This window comes from Trematomus bernacchii, unplaced genomic scaffold (assembly GCF_902827165.1).
Source record: "Trematomus bernacchii unplaced genomic scaffold, fTreBer1.1, whole genome shotgun sequence".
Taxonomy (NCBI): Eukaryota; Metazoa; Chordata; class Actinopteri; order Perciformes; family Nototheniidae; genus Trematomus; species Trematomus bernacchii.
This window is the reverse complement of record NW_022987517.1, coordinates 33631-49387: the sequence shown is the minus strand read 5'-3', so window position 1 is coordinate 49387 and position 15757 is coordinate 33631. Positions and strand designations below refer to the sequence as shown.

Here is a 15757-nt window from a genome sequence, read left to right as displayed (position 1 = left end):
CAGCATGTATGTATATATCTGGTCATATTGTGGTTATGCTATGCAGTTTTTTTAACATTCACTACTTCCATAAAGGCTGAGACACACGTGTAAACCTGGAAGCCTTCAGTGGTTTTCCATGAGGTTATTCTACATGAAATAACATGACTGTTGAAACACCTGGTGTACTGTAGCAGTGGAATTTAGACTGTGACATCATACATGAAACAAACTCCCCTTCAGTAACGTTATTGCACTATTTGCATAAAACAAATACATCCAGTAGCCGAACACAAGTACTATTGTTGGGACATTAAGCTAATCATTAGAATACCTCTCCGGAATGGTTCACAAGCGAGTCTGCTTCATACCGGTCAATTCAGAGGAAACGAGAACTTGTCCCATGTCCACAGAGTAATACTGTAAGTACCTATTTCATTATCTTTTCTTCATTGGGCACTTTGGGTATTAAGATATTTTGTAGTTGTTTGTCAAAGTTGAAAGATGAAATACAGAAACAGTTTATGTAAATGTTGGTAAAACTATTGTAACTAGAAAAATAGGACATTCAAAATATAGGTTTAGGACTTCAAATGTCCCTTATGATGGAACTTGTTACTGTAATGTTACTCTATTAAGCCCTTGATATTAGGTGACACTATAAAAAGCTATTGCGCTGTTATTATTTGTACTTGTTTACATTAAATGTTGTGTTTAATGTTCTGGTGTTACCATTATGAGAATTGACACAATATTTTCTCTGTTTTTAGGAGAAATATGAGGGAAAAAATTTATTTAGAAAAACGGAATTCACTTTTTGCTTTAATTAGTCCAAAAACTACATAACAGTTAAAACCAAGTACAATTCTTTGATTTAGTGGTGATCTGTTTGTTTTTTTCTCCGTTCTGAAGCCATAGACAGAACAGTGAAAGAACACCAAGGGTTGTGGATTGACTTACTGCTGATTTACACTGAATATATTGGCATTCAAATGTCAATTATTTGTATTTGTTGTTTTTTTGTCACAGAGAAAGTAAGATGGTTCCCTTACTGCTGTTACTGCTGCTGCCTCAATCTCAATCTCTTGCTGACCAAGGTATGAAAGACAGGTTCATTATTCTAGGTTTTATTCACCAAAGAACATTTTGAAATTGGTTTTTAAAAAATTAGTGTTCAGCTATTTTTGTGTTTGTTTTCTATTTATTAAATAGAAAATATTATGGTCATAACAGCCTTCAAATAGCACACAGCTATGGCCGTATGCAGAATTGTATAAATACTAGAGGCCAAAATCAGGCTGCTAGGGGGGTTCAGAGGCATACCCCCCAAAAAAGGATGGATTTCCCTGCTCTAGAGATGTCCTTTTTATGACATTTGGAAGGGAACAATTGGATAGCATATACAGCTCTGGAACAAATTAAGAGACCACCCCTTATTTTTTCTTCAATCTCTACATGTATGGCATTCAATTCCAGTGTCTGTTGAATTCCAACACAGATAAATGTTGTCAGTAGTTCATAGAATAAAATAATAAAATGTAAATTTTACTCAAACACATACCTATAAATAGTAAAACCAGAGGAACTGATAATGCTGCAGTGGTCTCAGATTCAAAACCATGTCAGTGGACTGCAGCAAAAATGATTTTTGCAATGCATCAGAATCAGGTTTAAAGGTGCAATGAACGTTCCACATTATAATCTAGACATGCAAAGAGGCTAACATTTCAGAAAATGAATATTGTTTAAATGTAGTTAATTGGACCATGCACACAGTGGGTTAAGTAGCACAGCAGAATACAACAGAACTGAGCTCAAAGCCACATGATTGTCCTTCTAGTAGAGGACTAAAATTAAATGTACCTCTTCATCTTTTCAATGTACCCTTATCACTAGTCACTCTACTGTGTAAAAAACATGACATTGTGCTTCATAAATTAATTTGAAGCATAGATACATTAGATAGATACAACTTTTTAGGGATTACATTTGAAAATAAGAAACTAAACTCCCTGTGCTCCAAAGGGTAAGAACAACTAAAGATAGGATTTCAGGGGTTTGCAGCGTTGTGATGACAACAGTATTACAATAATATGCAACGGTGTAAAGTAAATACATTTATTTACTCAAGTAACATGTTGAGGTACTTTACATGAGTACTTCCATTTTCTGCAACTTTGTACTTCTGCCCCACTGCAATTTAGAGGTACATATTTGTCTTCATTACATGTATTTATTAAATTCACAATTTACACAGCAGTAAATACAATCATTACATTTAGTTCCACCTTTCCCAGCTATGACAAACACATTAATTTAACAATAATTATAATCAATACATATGAAATATATTATTCTGGTATGGGCCAATCTGCATACTTAATACTTTCACTTTTGGTACTTTAAGTTTATTTTTGATGGTTATACTGTTGTACCTGAGTAACATTTTGAACGCAGAACTTTTACTCGTAACAGAGTATTCCTATACTCTTGTATTTCTACTTTTACTTAAGTAGGAGAATACATCTTCCACCTCTGGTAAAAAGTAAGGAGAACACTTGCCAAGCCAAATTCAAGCCATCCATTTGTTTGGATTGATATTGCCATAAGCGTAAAAAAGGATCTCTCTGGAGCTTTTTTTAATTTTACCCCAAAACACAATATAAATATAAAATGACAATTTTAAAATGTGGTTGCCTATGTTTTATTTTTCATACAGTAAAACAACTACTTGCGTATTAAAAAATACAAAAAGGCATATCTTAGGTGTTGTCATAAGGAACAGGAAGATAAAGTGAGTTTCTTGTGTTTTCAGTTTGTCTCAACATTTCAAACGGAGTCATGCACGTTACGTTGACGGGTGCTCGTGTTGAGGATGGGCAGACATCAGTGAACTGCACATACAATAATACTTCCTGCATCTTCCTCTGCGAGTCCCAGCAGAATATGTGTTTTAATGGATCATCTCATTGTTTGGATGCGATAGTGACAAACGAGACAGATCCTCCCAGAATACAGTTTAACCTAACATCATGTAAGTGCAGTCTCAAGCAGACCGCTCACTCAGAACGAAGCACACATACTGTGTGTAGTGTTTCTTGATCTTACATGAAGACCATTTCTCTTTTGTTACCGTTTTTTTTAATGTTATGTTTAAATATATGCAAATGAGACATTGTCTTAATACATATTTGACTATTTGCAATTCTTACAATTAGAATTTTGGAACCTTAATCCAAACATTGGATAAAGCCAGGTTCCAAATAATATATTTGTATTTGTTGACATATTAGAAGGAAAGGTTTTTTACAGTAAAATAAATTAAATTGAAAAGCCTGCATGTTATTTAGATTGTAGCAGAGATGTCTCCCTCAAATTAGGAAAACAACACTAGGAGAACACTGCCTTTAAAGATTATGTTATATGCCAGTTGATTACTTAAAGGGGCCCTATTATGCTTTTGAGTGTTTTCCTTTTCCTGTATTCTATAGGTTTTAGTGCATGTAAAGGCTCTGCAAAGGCTAAAATCCCTGTGGTCCCTCCAGAGGGAGTGTCTTCACTCTCCCCCTCCTGCCTGAAACTCCTCCATTGGACTCCTTTGTTTACTTCCGTAACATAATGACATCACTATTAAACAGTCGTGCTTCTATTGCTATTGCTATCACGTACAATAACACATTGTACGTGATAGGCTTGGGGGCAGACAGAGGGTGAAAAGAGGTGCTGCAGCACAGGCAGTATGAGAAAAATAAAGAGCTTTTTGACCATTAAAGCTTGTAAACACGGCACAGTAGAAGCACTAAATCCACATATGAACCTGAACCTGAACATTTGCATAATAGGGCCCCTTTAAAATGCAGGTGGAATGTGTTGTTCCCAGCCTCCTGCTCCAAAGAAATAGAGGGCAGCATTGGACCTTTACTACTGGATCCATACAATATTAATGTGTAGTTATCAGTTATTAACAACAGTCGTACTACTACTACTTAACAGCAGGGTAAGAATATGTACAATCCTATTGTACAAACAAATTTAATTTCCACAAAATGTTATGTTTAAATATGCAATAAGGCATTATCCAACTCTTATTTTTGCTGAAATAAGGAGGAATCTTCAGATGTGACAGACAAAGTTAGTTATAATATATAATAAACAACTTTGGAATGCATTCCATTTGTAGGAAAGAAGACATGGTATGAATAGAAACATCTCAAAGACTCAAAATTTAGCGATGTATGAAAAAACAGTGTTTTAACCTGTAGTGTCTCTTGCTTTGACTCTGACTCACCTCTCCCTTCGCAGATATGATGTGCAATCTGTACCCATGCATAAACAATTTCGTCTTGCCATTGATGAATAAGCTAAGTGGAGCAAGGTCTGACCAGAAGGAAATGATGACACTCTTCTACGTGAGGGATTCATGCCCACTGCTCTTCGGTTCCAACAGTGAAGTCAAGAAAGCCTATATAAGGTGAGACCCTGTGTGTGCTCTGGACACAAACTCATTCATTATCTCTGGCAGGACTAAACCTGGGGGGGGGGGGGGGTCATGTTTTTGGTTGTGCTTGCATGTGTGTGCATCTATCTCAGCCTAATATCTTTAGTGTGTACACTTTTCTGTTATACTGTGTGTAGCCATGGCTCTAGGTATGATGACAATGTCTGTCTTTCAACATAATTGATCCGGATATATTTCCTAGAGGGTAAAAAGAGGACAGAAAAAATAACATTTTGCCACACGGTCCTATACCTGCAGTCACAAACATGACAAGTTATAGTAATGACTAGTAAAAGCGCTATATTGGCATCTTCCTCTCATGTTAGCTCAACACAAGGATGCAAAGAGAGGGGCGAGGATGGATACATTGTATTCATCAAAGGGATATCCCCATGAATTGTATTAATAATATCACCTCAGCTGTTGTATATTTAAAGAAGTAGTAGTTTATAAGATAACCTCCTGATGTTGATTGCTGATAAGAGATACATTGATAACGTAATAACTAATACAAAAATGATACATAAAGACAAAACACTTTATTTTGTATTACTGAGAGAATAGAGTAAGGGCAAAAAAGCGAATGAATGTTCAAAATTAAATTAGTAGTAATTTCCTTTGGTAATGTCAGGATGATATTATAGGACTAATAACAATACTGATAACGTTATAGTTGTATATCTTTTTTATAATTGAAATGTAAAATAATGAAAGCCTTTTGGTTTATAAAGAAATGAAGTTACCAAAGTGCTTTCTTTATAATGTACTGACTCAGGACCTAGACACATCATCTTCTTTCATTAGGAATTTATATTATTAACTACTGCGCTGCAGTTGGTGATGTCATTCCTGTGTCTACAGGAATGTGATTGCCTAATCTACAGGAAAACAATGATGTAATCATGTGATTATTAATATTACCAGTGATGCTGTTTCCAAAACACCTAATCTTAATGTCCCAATGGATCAGCTGACCATTCAATAAATATGATTGGTTACAGGGCTGTTGTCCCTCCTGGTCTCCTCTAAGAGTGTTTCCCCTGTGAACAAGACTCGTACAATTGGTTGATGTGTTCTTGCAGAGCGGAATGCAAGATAATCCGTAACATCATCGAGACAACCCAGCTGGAGCCAGGAGACTCCATGATCCACGACATGAAGGCCTTGTCTCTGAATGTGGTGAACATCAGTGAGGCCAACATCAGTGAGGCCAACCTCACCTTCAAGATAGACGCTCCGCAGGTACACACGCTGTGATAAGATGCTGCTGAGGAGTTCAGAGGAAATGGGTTTTTTTACTTTTTTTTACTAACCCAGTTTGTCCTTGAATGTTCTTTGCTTAAAATACAAAAACTAATTTATTTACATGCAGTATAAGTAAAACAAAACAAAGGAAAAAACACGTCTTATTGTATGCCTTAAATTCTGATATTTTCTTTATAATTCACAATAAATAAAATAGCAGCCCGAACAATTATTAAACAAATTAATAGGGAAAAGATAGCATTAATAATAATCATGATAATAATGAAAACAACTAAAACAATAATTAAATGAAAATAGTTAGAAATATATATAATAATAATAATAATAATAGTAATAATTATTATTATTATTATTATTATTAAACCCCCCCCAGGTTTAGTCCTGCCAGAGATAATGAATGAGATTATTATTATTATAATAATATTATTATTATTATTATTATTATTCCTATTATTAGAGAGTATAATAACAAGGGAAACACCACCATATTTAGATTTAGATTTAAAGGTCTCCTATCATGCAAAATGCAGTTTTTGATGTCTTTTATACATAAATATGTGTCCCCGGTGTGTCAGGGTTAGGGTTAGAAAAACCAAACCCTCCCTCTTTTCCTCCGTACCCAAATCTCTAAAAACGGGGGTACAACGGAGCTGATCCAGATTTGCTGCCGATATGATGTAATATCGGAAATGTGGGCTGGCTTTACACCGACGGCCCTATCAGAAACGTCAGTATCAGAAACAATACGCGACGTGTTTTGGAAGTAATATGGTCTTTGTTTACATTAGCAAGCATCGCTAACACTCTGAGCTAACCTGTACTGGAGAGAGTATAATAGCATGAAATAAAAAAAGGAACTCACCTTGTGGTAAACCTGCAAGAGAAAAAGCATTTGAGCTCCATACTGTTTCAGAAATAATCCTTGATGTGGTTTGGAACATGATATGGCCTTTAATCACGGCAGCATTTAGCTGTATCTTGTAGAATTCTGAGCAGGCACAAGCTCCCCCTCCTCTTTTTCTTTTTTTTCAAGCTAAGGACCCAGAATCAGCGTTTCTCTAACAGGGCTAAATAGAGGGATATGAGGGATGTCTAAAATGCATAATCTGTTTGGTATTTTGAGCAAAACACGACATGTTTTTTACATATTTTTATATCTCTGAGACCCTAAATATATACCTAAAAATAGCATGATAGGAGATCTTTAAGCTGATTCCAAGAAGGTGATACTGTGTAAAGTGGGCTACCTCCAAATAATGCCATCATAAATGGGGATGACTAAGAGTCCTTGATTTTTTTTTTGTTACGCTGATGTGGCCTTAGACTGCGTTCAGTTTACAAGCCTTGTTGACCCATCTTCAGATTTACAATGACGGGGATTTTTCTGTCCGTTTTTAGTGTTAACCTCATCTTCTTTTAACCCCTCTTAGCTGCTGCCGGAGAACACGTCGTTTATCCCTGACATTTGGCTGCCTGTAAATGCCCTGCGCGCCATCCCAGAGGACGAGAGGGTTATTGGGCTTGTCAGCTACATGCATGGAAGCCAGTTCCAAGTATAACCTTTATCCTATTTTTTTTTTGCATTGTGCATGTAGTCCTAAAACACTAATGCTTGAATCATGGTCATCTTTGTTCATTATCGGTTTGAATATATGAACTGTATACATTTATAAAGAGAAACTGTTTCCCAGTTCAAACAGGAAGAGATCTCATCAATGGTTCTCAGGATAGAGCTCCAGGAAAAACATCACCTTCAGAATCTGAAGACACCAATCACCATGACTTTCGGTATTTCTCCAAACGCAACATTGGATGTAAGTCTGTCTTTGCACAAGTTCTTGTCTTCACTCTCTTTGATTGTCACGCGCCAGTATAAATGCTTAGCCACGCCTAAAAGGTTGCACGCAATCAGTGGTGGGAAGTAACTAAGTACATCTACTCAAGTACTGTACTTAAGTACCATTTTGATGAACTTGTACTTTACTTGAGTATTTCCATTTTATGTACTTCTCCCCCACTACAATTCAGAGGTCAATGGTGTACTTTACCTCCACAACATTTATGTAATACCTTTAGTTACTTTACAGATTTGGATTAATGATGTGAAATATAATCAGCTCTTAAATCAGACTGTAGTTCCACCTGGAGTAGATTCACAAGCTACCCTGCAGTATACAAAGTCATTAAAATTAGCTGCACCTTTACCAGCTTTGATAACTCTTTAATGATCAATAATTAGAAAACATATCATATATATTATTCTGAAATGAACCAATCTGCACAATGACTACTTTTACTTGTGGTACTTTAAGTTTATTCTGATGCTAATACTTTTCCAAGACATCAAAGACATTCAGAACTTGCTTAAGAGAAATTAACTCTCCCAACCATCAGAGGGTGCTAGTGTGTATTCTTCTTTATAAAAAGGAAACCAAAAGACCTAGGATATACAACAGTGACTATCAACTGGCGGCCCGCGGGCCAAATCTGGCACGACAGACATTCTCATCCGGCACGCGCTGTGGCGCTGGCGGAGTGGTTAGTGCAGTCGCCCCCCACTCAATTTTTTTTTACAACGTCTCGTGAGTAATGTGCAGTACCAGAGTCCAACAGAGAGGCAGCAGCTGCGGGACAGTAGCCTGCGTACTGCGTAGCCTTCCCTGCCCTGAAGAAGAAGTGATCCTTCGTTAGCGTGAAGAGTCTGCTTTATGCGCTCCGCAGTAGCCCCCGCTACGAGGCTCCGGCGACTTGACAGTACATGAGCGTGCTCCACTAGCACCACCCCCCCGGTCAACAACTTCAAAATTCAGGGCTATATATAAAAATCGCTGGCCACCGAAAGTGTCTCTAGGAATAATTTTGGCCCTTGGACAAATGTAGTTGGTGATCCCTGATATACAACAACCCTACATTACTCAATGAAATAAATTACTAATTGTTCAGTCCAATGATCATGATTATGCACACGTTTTATTTAAAGGTCCCATGTCATGGCCATTTCTACTGATCATAATTCCATTGTTGAGGTCTACTAAAATAGATTTATATTGTGCAATTTTCCAAACTCACATTGGTTTCTCATACAGCATCTCGGTATAGTATGTGTATTCACTCTCTGTCCTAAACGGCTTGTTGAAGCTCCTGCCCCCCCGTCCCTATGAGCCCAGTGGCCGTCTGCGAGACAGTGAGACACAGCGAAACCCAGCCTGAAACCAGCCCGAACACACACACACACCCGCAGCCTGGCTGGGAGTTTGTGTGTGTGCTCACACACCGACTCACAGCCTCGCCGCGTCCCGCCGTCTCAGGGAGGAGAAATTGGTGGAGCTGCAGCTGAGAAAAGATTGAGTGTGTGTGTGAGGAAGTCCTCGGAAGAAAACAATGGAAAAAGAACGAGGCGTTCTGGCGCAGCATAGACAGGTCTTTTCTGTGTTAGAGTTTTACTCCCTACAGGGTGTACTTTGAGGGTTTTTGACTCTGCAGACCGTTTACATGCATACAAACCTTCATAACACACAAGGGGACGGGTAATAACCGGAAAAGCATGACATGGGACCTTTAATGAAGTTTACTGCCAGAGTAACTTTACTTTTTGCCATCAAAAAGAGCTTCTGGTGTATAACTTATCAGAAGAATGACATATCCACATGATATTTTGCATTTCTGTGAAGTGTTGTGGACTGAACATGCTGGCGTAATTAGGCATGTTGAAGTTCTTTGGAATTATAGAAAATCACTTTGTTAATTTTGTCGCGCATCACATTCAACCAGTCTCTTCCCTACATTTGGGTTTTATAAGTATATAATTAAGCAATAGCTCACGACAGGCCGTGGTATATGCTCATTATATCACAGCTAAGGGGCGTGGTTCGGCCCGACGCGAAGCGGAGGGTCGACAACCCCTTTGCTTTTCAGCCCAACTGTATACAGTTTTTCTCAGACGCGGAGGGATACTGACTTGTTGTGAAAAGTAACTTACAATTTTACCCGTGGTATACGCTCAGTATACCACGGGTAAGAACCAATCAGATTGCTTGATTTTACTTGTCCGTTTTATAATAGTATATATTATTTTGTGGCATAATTTTGAACTGTTCTCATTTATTTTCAGAACAGTGCCACACTTAACAATTTAGCTTTAAAGGGGAATTCAAATAATTGATAAAACTGTTTTTGATCGTTGTTTTTTGTTAAGCCCACCTTTAATCTATTGTTGGAGCCTGGGCGGCATGTACCATTATTAACTCTAATGCAAATCTGTATTTTCTTATTCCTACAGAATGACACATACTTACAGTGTCACTATTTTGATGAAAAGGGTAGGTTGTATATTAGTTTTTGCTTATAAATATGTTGTATTTCACTGTTTGGATGATGTTTGGATAACACTGCATGTTGTCTTATTTATAATGTTCACATTTCCAGATTTCCTCTGGAAAACAGACGGATGTGAGACCAATAATAGCCAAACTTACATTATTTGCAACTGTAACCATGCAACACCCTTTGCAGTCTTATTGGTAGGAAAACCATTTTTTCTTTTACTGATTTGTCAAGACACGCATTTATTTATCCTCTTTGATCTTCTTTATTCATAACTATTACAGTACTATATTAACCAGGTATGATAAATCAGTCTCTGAATTGGTACATTTTCAAATATAAGTGACAAATCATTTCCACCATTCTTTGTTTTTCTGCAGATGAGAGACCCAATTGCAAAAATTCACTGGGAAATCCTGTCAATCATCAGTTACATCGGTTGCGGCCTGTCTGCATTCTTCACTGCTTTGTCCCTCGTGATATACGTCTTCAGTCGGTAGGTACATGTATTATATAAAACTCTATGTTGTCTATACACACAGAGGCAGATACACAGGGCATATGAACAAGATTTTGACTATTGTGTGTGTTGCATCACATCCACATTGTTGGAAATAAGTTATATATGCCAACAAAAGTTTTATTTTGAAGAATTAGCGATAATAATAGATGGTTGATTGATAGAATCACTATTATTGAACCAAAATCATGTATCGTTACAATTCAACTGTCTGCAGCCCATTATCTTGTACCATTATCATTTTGCGGCTTTCTCGCTCAATACTAGTTCCATTTCAATGTTGTTGTCATTAGCTATTTCAATTTAAAAAGACACAGGAAAATAGGGTACGACATCAAGGATATCGCTTCCGCCAATTCGGGTGGATTGCCATAGAAACACAACGGAAACGTCAGCGCCAAGACGATTCTCAGTTTGTTATGTGAATGCAGCTTTGGGACGCAATAATGTATGTCTTAGATCACACTAGGCAGATAGTAAAAGCTCTGACGGACATCTTAATCTTTAAGTGGCACATTTGTTTTTGGAGTAGTTTGGACTACATTTCTTTAAGGCCAGTCTAAGAACCAGTTTGACAGAAATAACTGTTGCATCTTCTTCTCCTATCACTTCCTCAGGAACCACAGAATGGATTACTCCATCTCCATCCATGTCTCTCTGAGCGGGGCCCTCTTTCTGCTCAACACAACCTTCCTGCTGACCGAGTGGGGGGCCAAAATAGAGCTAGACTGGGTGTGTGTGTTTGTGGCGGCTCTCATGCATTACTCCCTGCTCTGCTGTTTCACCTGGATGGCCATTGAGGCACTTCACCTTTATCTCCTGCTAATAAAGGTTTTCAACACCTACTTCAAACACTACATGGTCAAACTGTCTCTCGCTGGATGGGGTGAGTGCTGCAGGAGAAACTTCTGTGTTTACTACGTGCTGGTGTGGTATCAGTGTCAGATGACTAACATTAGTTAAACTCAGAACAGGAACAGGAAGCCCCAGACTAATAAAATAAACGTTTCTTGAGGAAACCCACCGAACCCAGAGTCGGCTACTGACGCAGAGGATAGCTTTCATAGGATAATGAAATAGAATATAGACTCTGTGATGCTTGCCTTATTTATGATAATAATAAGTGGGTTGTGCGTTGGTGTTCGGATCAGGGGGTCACAGGTTCAAACCCCACTGCAGTCAGCATGTCGTTGTGTCCATGGGCAAGACACTTCACCCCAAATTGCTCCTGTGGGGATTGCCCACATTATTGAGTATGTAAGTCGCTTTGGATAAAAGCGTCTAACAAGTGACATGTAATGTTATGACATCTGAACATTGTTGGATTGTAAAAAAATAAAACTATTATTTTTTCTGTCATCGAACGCCATTTACCGCAAGTGTGTTTGTGTGTATGTGTTTCAGGGATCCCTGGTATAATCGTGGCAGTCTCTTTGGGAATGAGAGATTTTAAACAGTTTTATGGACTCACAGAAATGACTTTGGCTGATACTAACCAAACTAACGCCATGTAAGTACATCATATCTGCTTTTAGTAAAAACTTGCTTTTTCAAACAATATAAATGAAAGGCTTATAAAAAGAAATTGTGATCCATCACAATCACAGAGTATGATAACATGTGTCATATTTATAATGTGTATGTTCATGGTGCATTTGTGTTACAAGGTGTTAACCATGTTCACACCAAATGCTTCACAACATCTCGTACATTAGACAAGAAATTATCAATTCTTATTAATATGACATGATACACAAAGTGTATAAAGTAGAATCGAAGTTTGAATTTGAATGAAAAAGGCCTTAAAATTCAAATGATTTGGATGGAGAGACGCATACAGACCTACCCTCACTTAGTGCACTGTGTGTTATGGTACACTTGACTTTATGTCTCCTGCATTATCTGCTGTTAAACTATATTCTGAATGTAGTCTGTCTTTCCCACAGCTGCTGGATCACAGATGACTCGTACTTCTACTCCTTGAACCTGGTGTATTTCACTCTCATATTCATCTTCAACTCTGGCATATTGTTGACAGTGGCCTCGAACATCTGCAAGATGAAACAAGTGTCTCAGGTCAGTTCGAAGCTTGGACAAGGGACTAAGGGGAAGATGGTGAGAGATTCCCAGAGGGTCAGAGAGACCTGCAGGAGATGCCTCACTGTGATGGGTCTCACCTGCCTGATGGGGACCACCTGGGGCCTGGCCTTCCTGGGATCAGGATATGTCAACCTCCCCATCCTCTACCTGTTCTGCATCCTCAACTCCACTCAAGGTCTGCTGTCACTTCTGTCAGATTTTCACTAGCAAGGACTAATCCACAACAATATGTCAATTCAAGATATACTCATAGAAGGTATTGGATGTTAAGCACTTATAAATGTAAGGGGAAGTACCAAGAGAAGATGAAAGGATGTAGGGAAGAAGGGGTGTAGTGGTGAAGTGATGAATGGAAGGGATGAAAGGTCATAGAGATGGAGGGAGGGGTGAGACATGAGGGGTTGCAGGGAGCGGTGAATGGATACAAGGAAGTAGGGAGGAAGGGAGGAAGGATCTCAGGTGTGTTTCTGCCTGAACTAAATATGAGCCCCCAGACAATGAAACAAAAAATATGCACCAGATGAAATAGAAAGAGAAGACGGGAAACAGGAAGAGAGGACGAAGGGTACTCGGTGAGAAGGCATGTGGTGGTAGATTGATGAATGGATGAGCAGAAGTAAGGGTCCATGAGTGGGAGAAAGGAATGGATGAGAGATGAAGGGATGTCGGCAGGGGTGTATAGATAGATGGATTAAGGTATGTAGCGAGGAAGGGATGGTCGAAGGGATAGAGGCAGGGAGGGATAAAGGGTCAAAGGCAAGAAGGGAGGGAGGGATGAAAGGTGGAAGGGATCTCAGGTGTGTTTCTGCCCCAACGAAATACAAACAACCAGAGAGTCCCCAGTATGAGACAAAAAGTAGGCCCCAGATTCAACGAATGGAAGAGAGGAAACAGAGGGAGAGAGTATGAAAGGATATAGGTAAGGAGGGATGTAGTAGAAAGAGAAATATGTTGAAGAGAGGGAGGGAAGGATGTGAAATGAAGGGATGTAGGGATAAAGGGATGGAGAGTGGACGGGATGTAGGGAGGGATGAAGGGATGTAGGGAGGGATGTAGGGAGGGATGAAGGGATGTAGGGAGCGATGAAGGGATGTAGGGAGGGATGAAGGGATGTAGGGAGGGATGAAGGGATGTAGGGAGAATGGGATGAAGGGATGTAGGGAGGGATGAAGGGATGTAGGGAGGGATGAAGGGATGTAGGGAGGGATGAAGGGATGTAGGGAGAATGGGATGAAGGGATGTAGGGAGGGATGAAGGGATGTAGGGAGAATGGGATGAAGGGATGTAGGGAGGGATGAAGGGATGTAGGGAGAATGGGATGAAGGGATGTAGGGAGGGATGAAGGGATGTAGGGAGGGATGAAGGGATGTAGGGAGGGATGAAGGGATGTAGGGAGAATGGGATGAAGGGATGTAGGGAGGGATGAAGGGATGTAAGGAGGGATGAAGGGATGTAGGGAGGGATGAAGGGATGTAGGGAGAATGGGATGAAGGGATGTAGGGAGAATGGGATGAAGGGATGTAGGGAGGGATGAAGGGATGTAGGGAGGGATGAAGGGATGTAGGGAGAATGGGATGAAGGGATGTAGGGAGGGATGAAGGGATGTAGGGAGGGATGAAGGGATGTAGGGAGGGATGAAGGGATGTAGGGAGAATGGGATGAAGGGATGTAGGGAGGGATGAAGGGATGTAGGGAGGGATGAAGGGATGTAGGGAGAATGGGATGAAGGGATGTAGGGAGGGATGAAGGGATGTAGGGAGAATGGGATGAAGGGATGTAGGGAGGGATGAAGGGATGTAGGGAGGGATGAAGGGATGTAGGGAGGGATGAAGGGATGTAGGGAGGGATGAAGGGATGTAGGGAGAATGGGATGAAGGGATGTAGGGAGAATGGGATGAAGGGATGTAGGGAGGGATGAAGGGATGTAGGGAGGGATGTAGGGAGAATGGGATGAAGGGATGTAGGGAGGGATGAAGGGATGTAGGGAGGGATGAAGGGACGTAGGGAGGGATGAAGGGATGTAGGGGAGAATGGGATGAAGGGATGTAGGGAGGGATGAAGGGATGTAGGGAGGGATGAAGGGATGTAGGGAGGGATGAATGGATGTAGGGAGGGATGAAGGGATGTAGGGAGAATGGGATGAAGGGATGTAGGGAGGGATGAAGGGATAAAGGGATGGAGAGTGGACAGGATGTAGGATCCCATGTTTCTGCCCAAACTAAATACAAGCCCTTCGATGTTACCTATAATAAGACAAAAAGTACTCAGAGGAAAAAAAGATGAAGGGATGTAGGTGGCAGAGGGATAAATGGAAGTAGGGAGGGAAGGAAGATGAGTAGGAGGAAGGGAGGGATTAGAGTTAATGGGATGTAGGGGGGAAAGGATGCAGCATCTGAAGGGATATATGGGGGGCGCTGAAGGGATGCATGGTGCGAGAGATAAAGGGATATAGTGGGGAAAGATGAGGCAGGAAAGCGAGGAAAGGGATAATTAGTAATAACAGAGGGGGGGGGGGGGGGGTTGTGAAATCAGAGGCAATTGAGGCAATGTGTTGACCATTTTGAACATAAGTTAATGAACTTCTTGTAACTCCATTAATGCTTCTATCATTTCTCTGCCTCTTGTCAAGGTTTCTTTATCTTCCTGTGGATCTGCCTGTCAGCCAGGAAGCAGAGGAAGCGAGACATGGAGGAGAGACTGACGTCCACTCCTGCCAAGTCTTCAGCAGTCAAATTTGATTAGATCCCCTTTCCTGCCATTGGTCTGGATGAAAAAGCCCTGATGTCATCATAGATAGCGTAGACACTCTGGTAATCTCCTTTTATGTAACCATCTCAGAAACAGAAACTCCTGCATGTCAACCTCTCGACATGTTGGGCTAAAACATTCCCAAAATGTTTGATGTAAACATGGTTCTCTGTAACTTTTACATTCATTTTTTTGTTAAGCTTTAGTAAGATTGAAGTAAAGCTGTTTCCTACTGTACAATATTGCGAATGTGTGTTTGATAAAATCAAACTAACAAATAAAAAATATTCCAAGAGTGAACTTTATGTGTGCTCCTACTGTAA

At 39.8% G+C, this 15757-nt stretch overlaps 1 protein-coding gene across 2 annotated transcripts; it reads left to right on the top strand.

The window, feature by feature from the left end:
* The first annotated feature begins 40 nt into the window (after positions 1 to 40).
* Positions 41 to 15734, top strand: LOC117471560 (adhesion G-protein coupled receptor G2-like). 2 transcript variants are annotated; one of them, XM_034116660.1, is made up of 14 exons: positions 41 to 401; positions 1009 to 1076; positions 2795 to 3013; positions 4282 to 4450; positions 5560 to 5719; positions 7174 to 7296; positions 7435 to 7557; positions 10023 to 10062; positions 10169 to 10263; positions 10447 to 10562; positions 11204 to 11472; positions 11991 to 12096; positions 12533 to 12861; positions 15316 to 15734. In XM_034116660.1, the coding sequence occupies exons 2-14, from the start codon at positions 1019 to 1021 to the stop codon at positions 15426 to 15428; spliced, it is 1920 nt and encodes a 639-aa protein (XP_033972551.1). In that variant the 5' UTR covers positions 41 to 401; positions 1009 to 1018; the 3' UTR covers positions 15429 to 15734. The 2 variants fall into 2 exon arrangements, with proteins under 2 accessions (XP_033972551.1, XP_033972558.1); XM_034116667.1 differs by lacking the exon at positions 2795 to 3013 and having other exon boundaries at positions 42 to 401.
* Positions 15735 to 15757: the final 23 nt, after the last annotated feature.

Coding starts and splice junctions, on each gene's coding strand:
- LOC117471560 (XM_034116660.1), top strand. CDS start 1,019: ATGGTTCCCTTACTGCTGTTACTGCTGCTGCCTCAATCTCAATCTCTT. Junction 5,720..7,173: donor TCAAGATAGACGCTCCGCAG/GTACACACGCTG, acceptor AACCCCTCTTAG/CTGCTGCCGGAGAACACGTC. Junction 11,473..11,990: donor ACTGTCTCTCGCTGGATGGG/GTGAGTGCTGCA, acceptor TATGTGTTTCAG/GGATCCCTGGTATAATCGTG.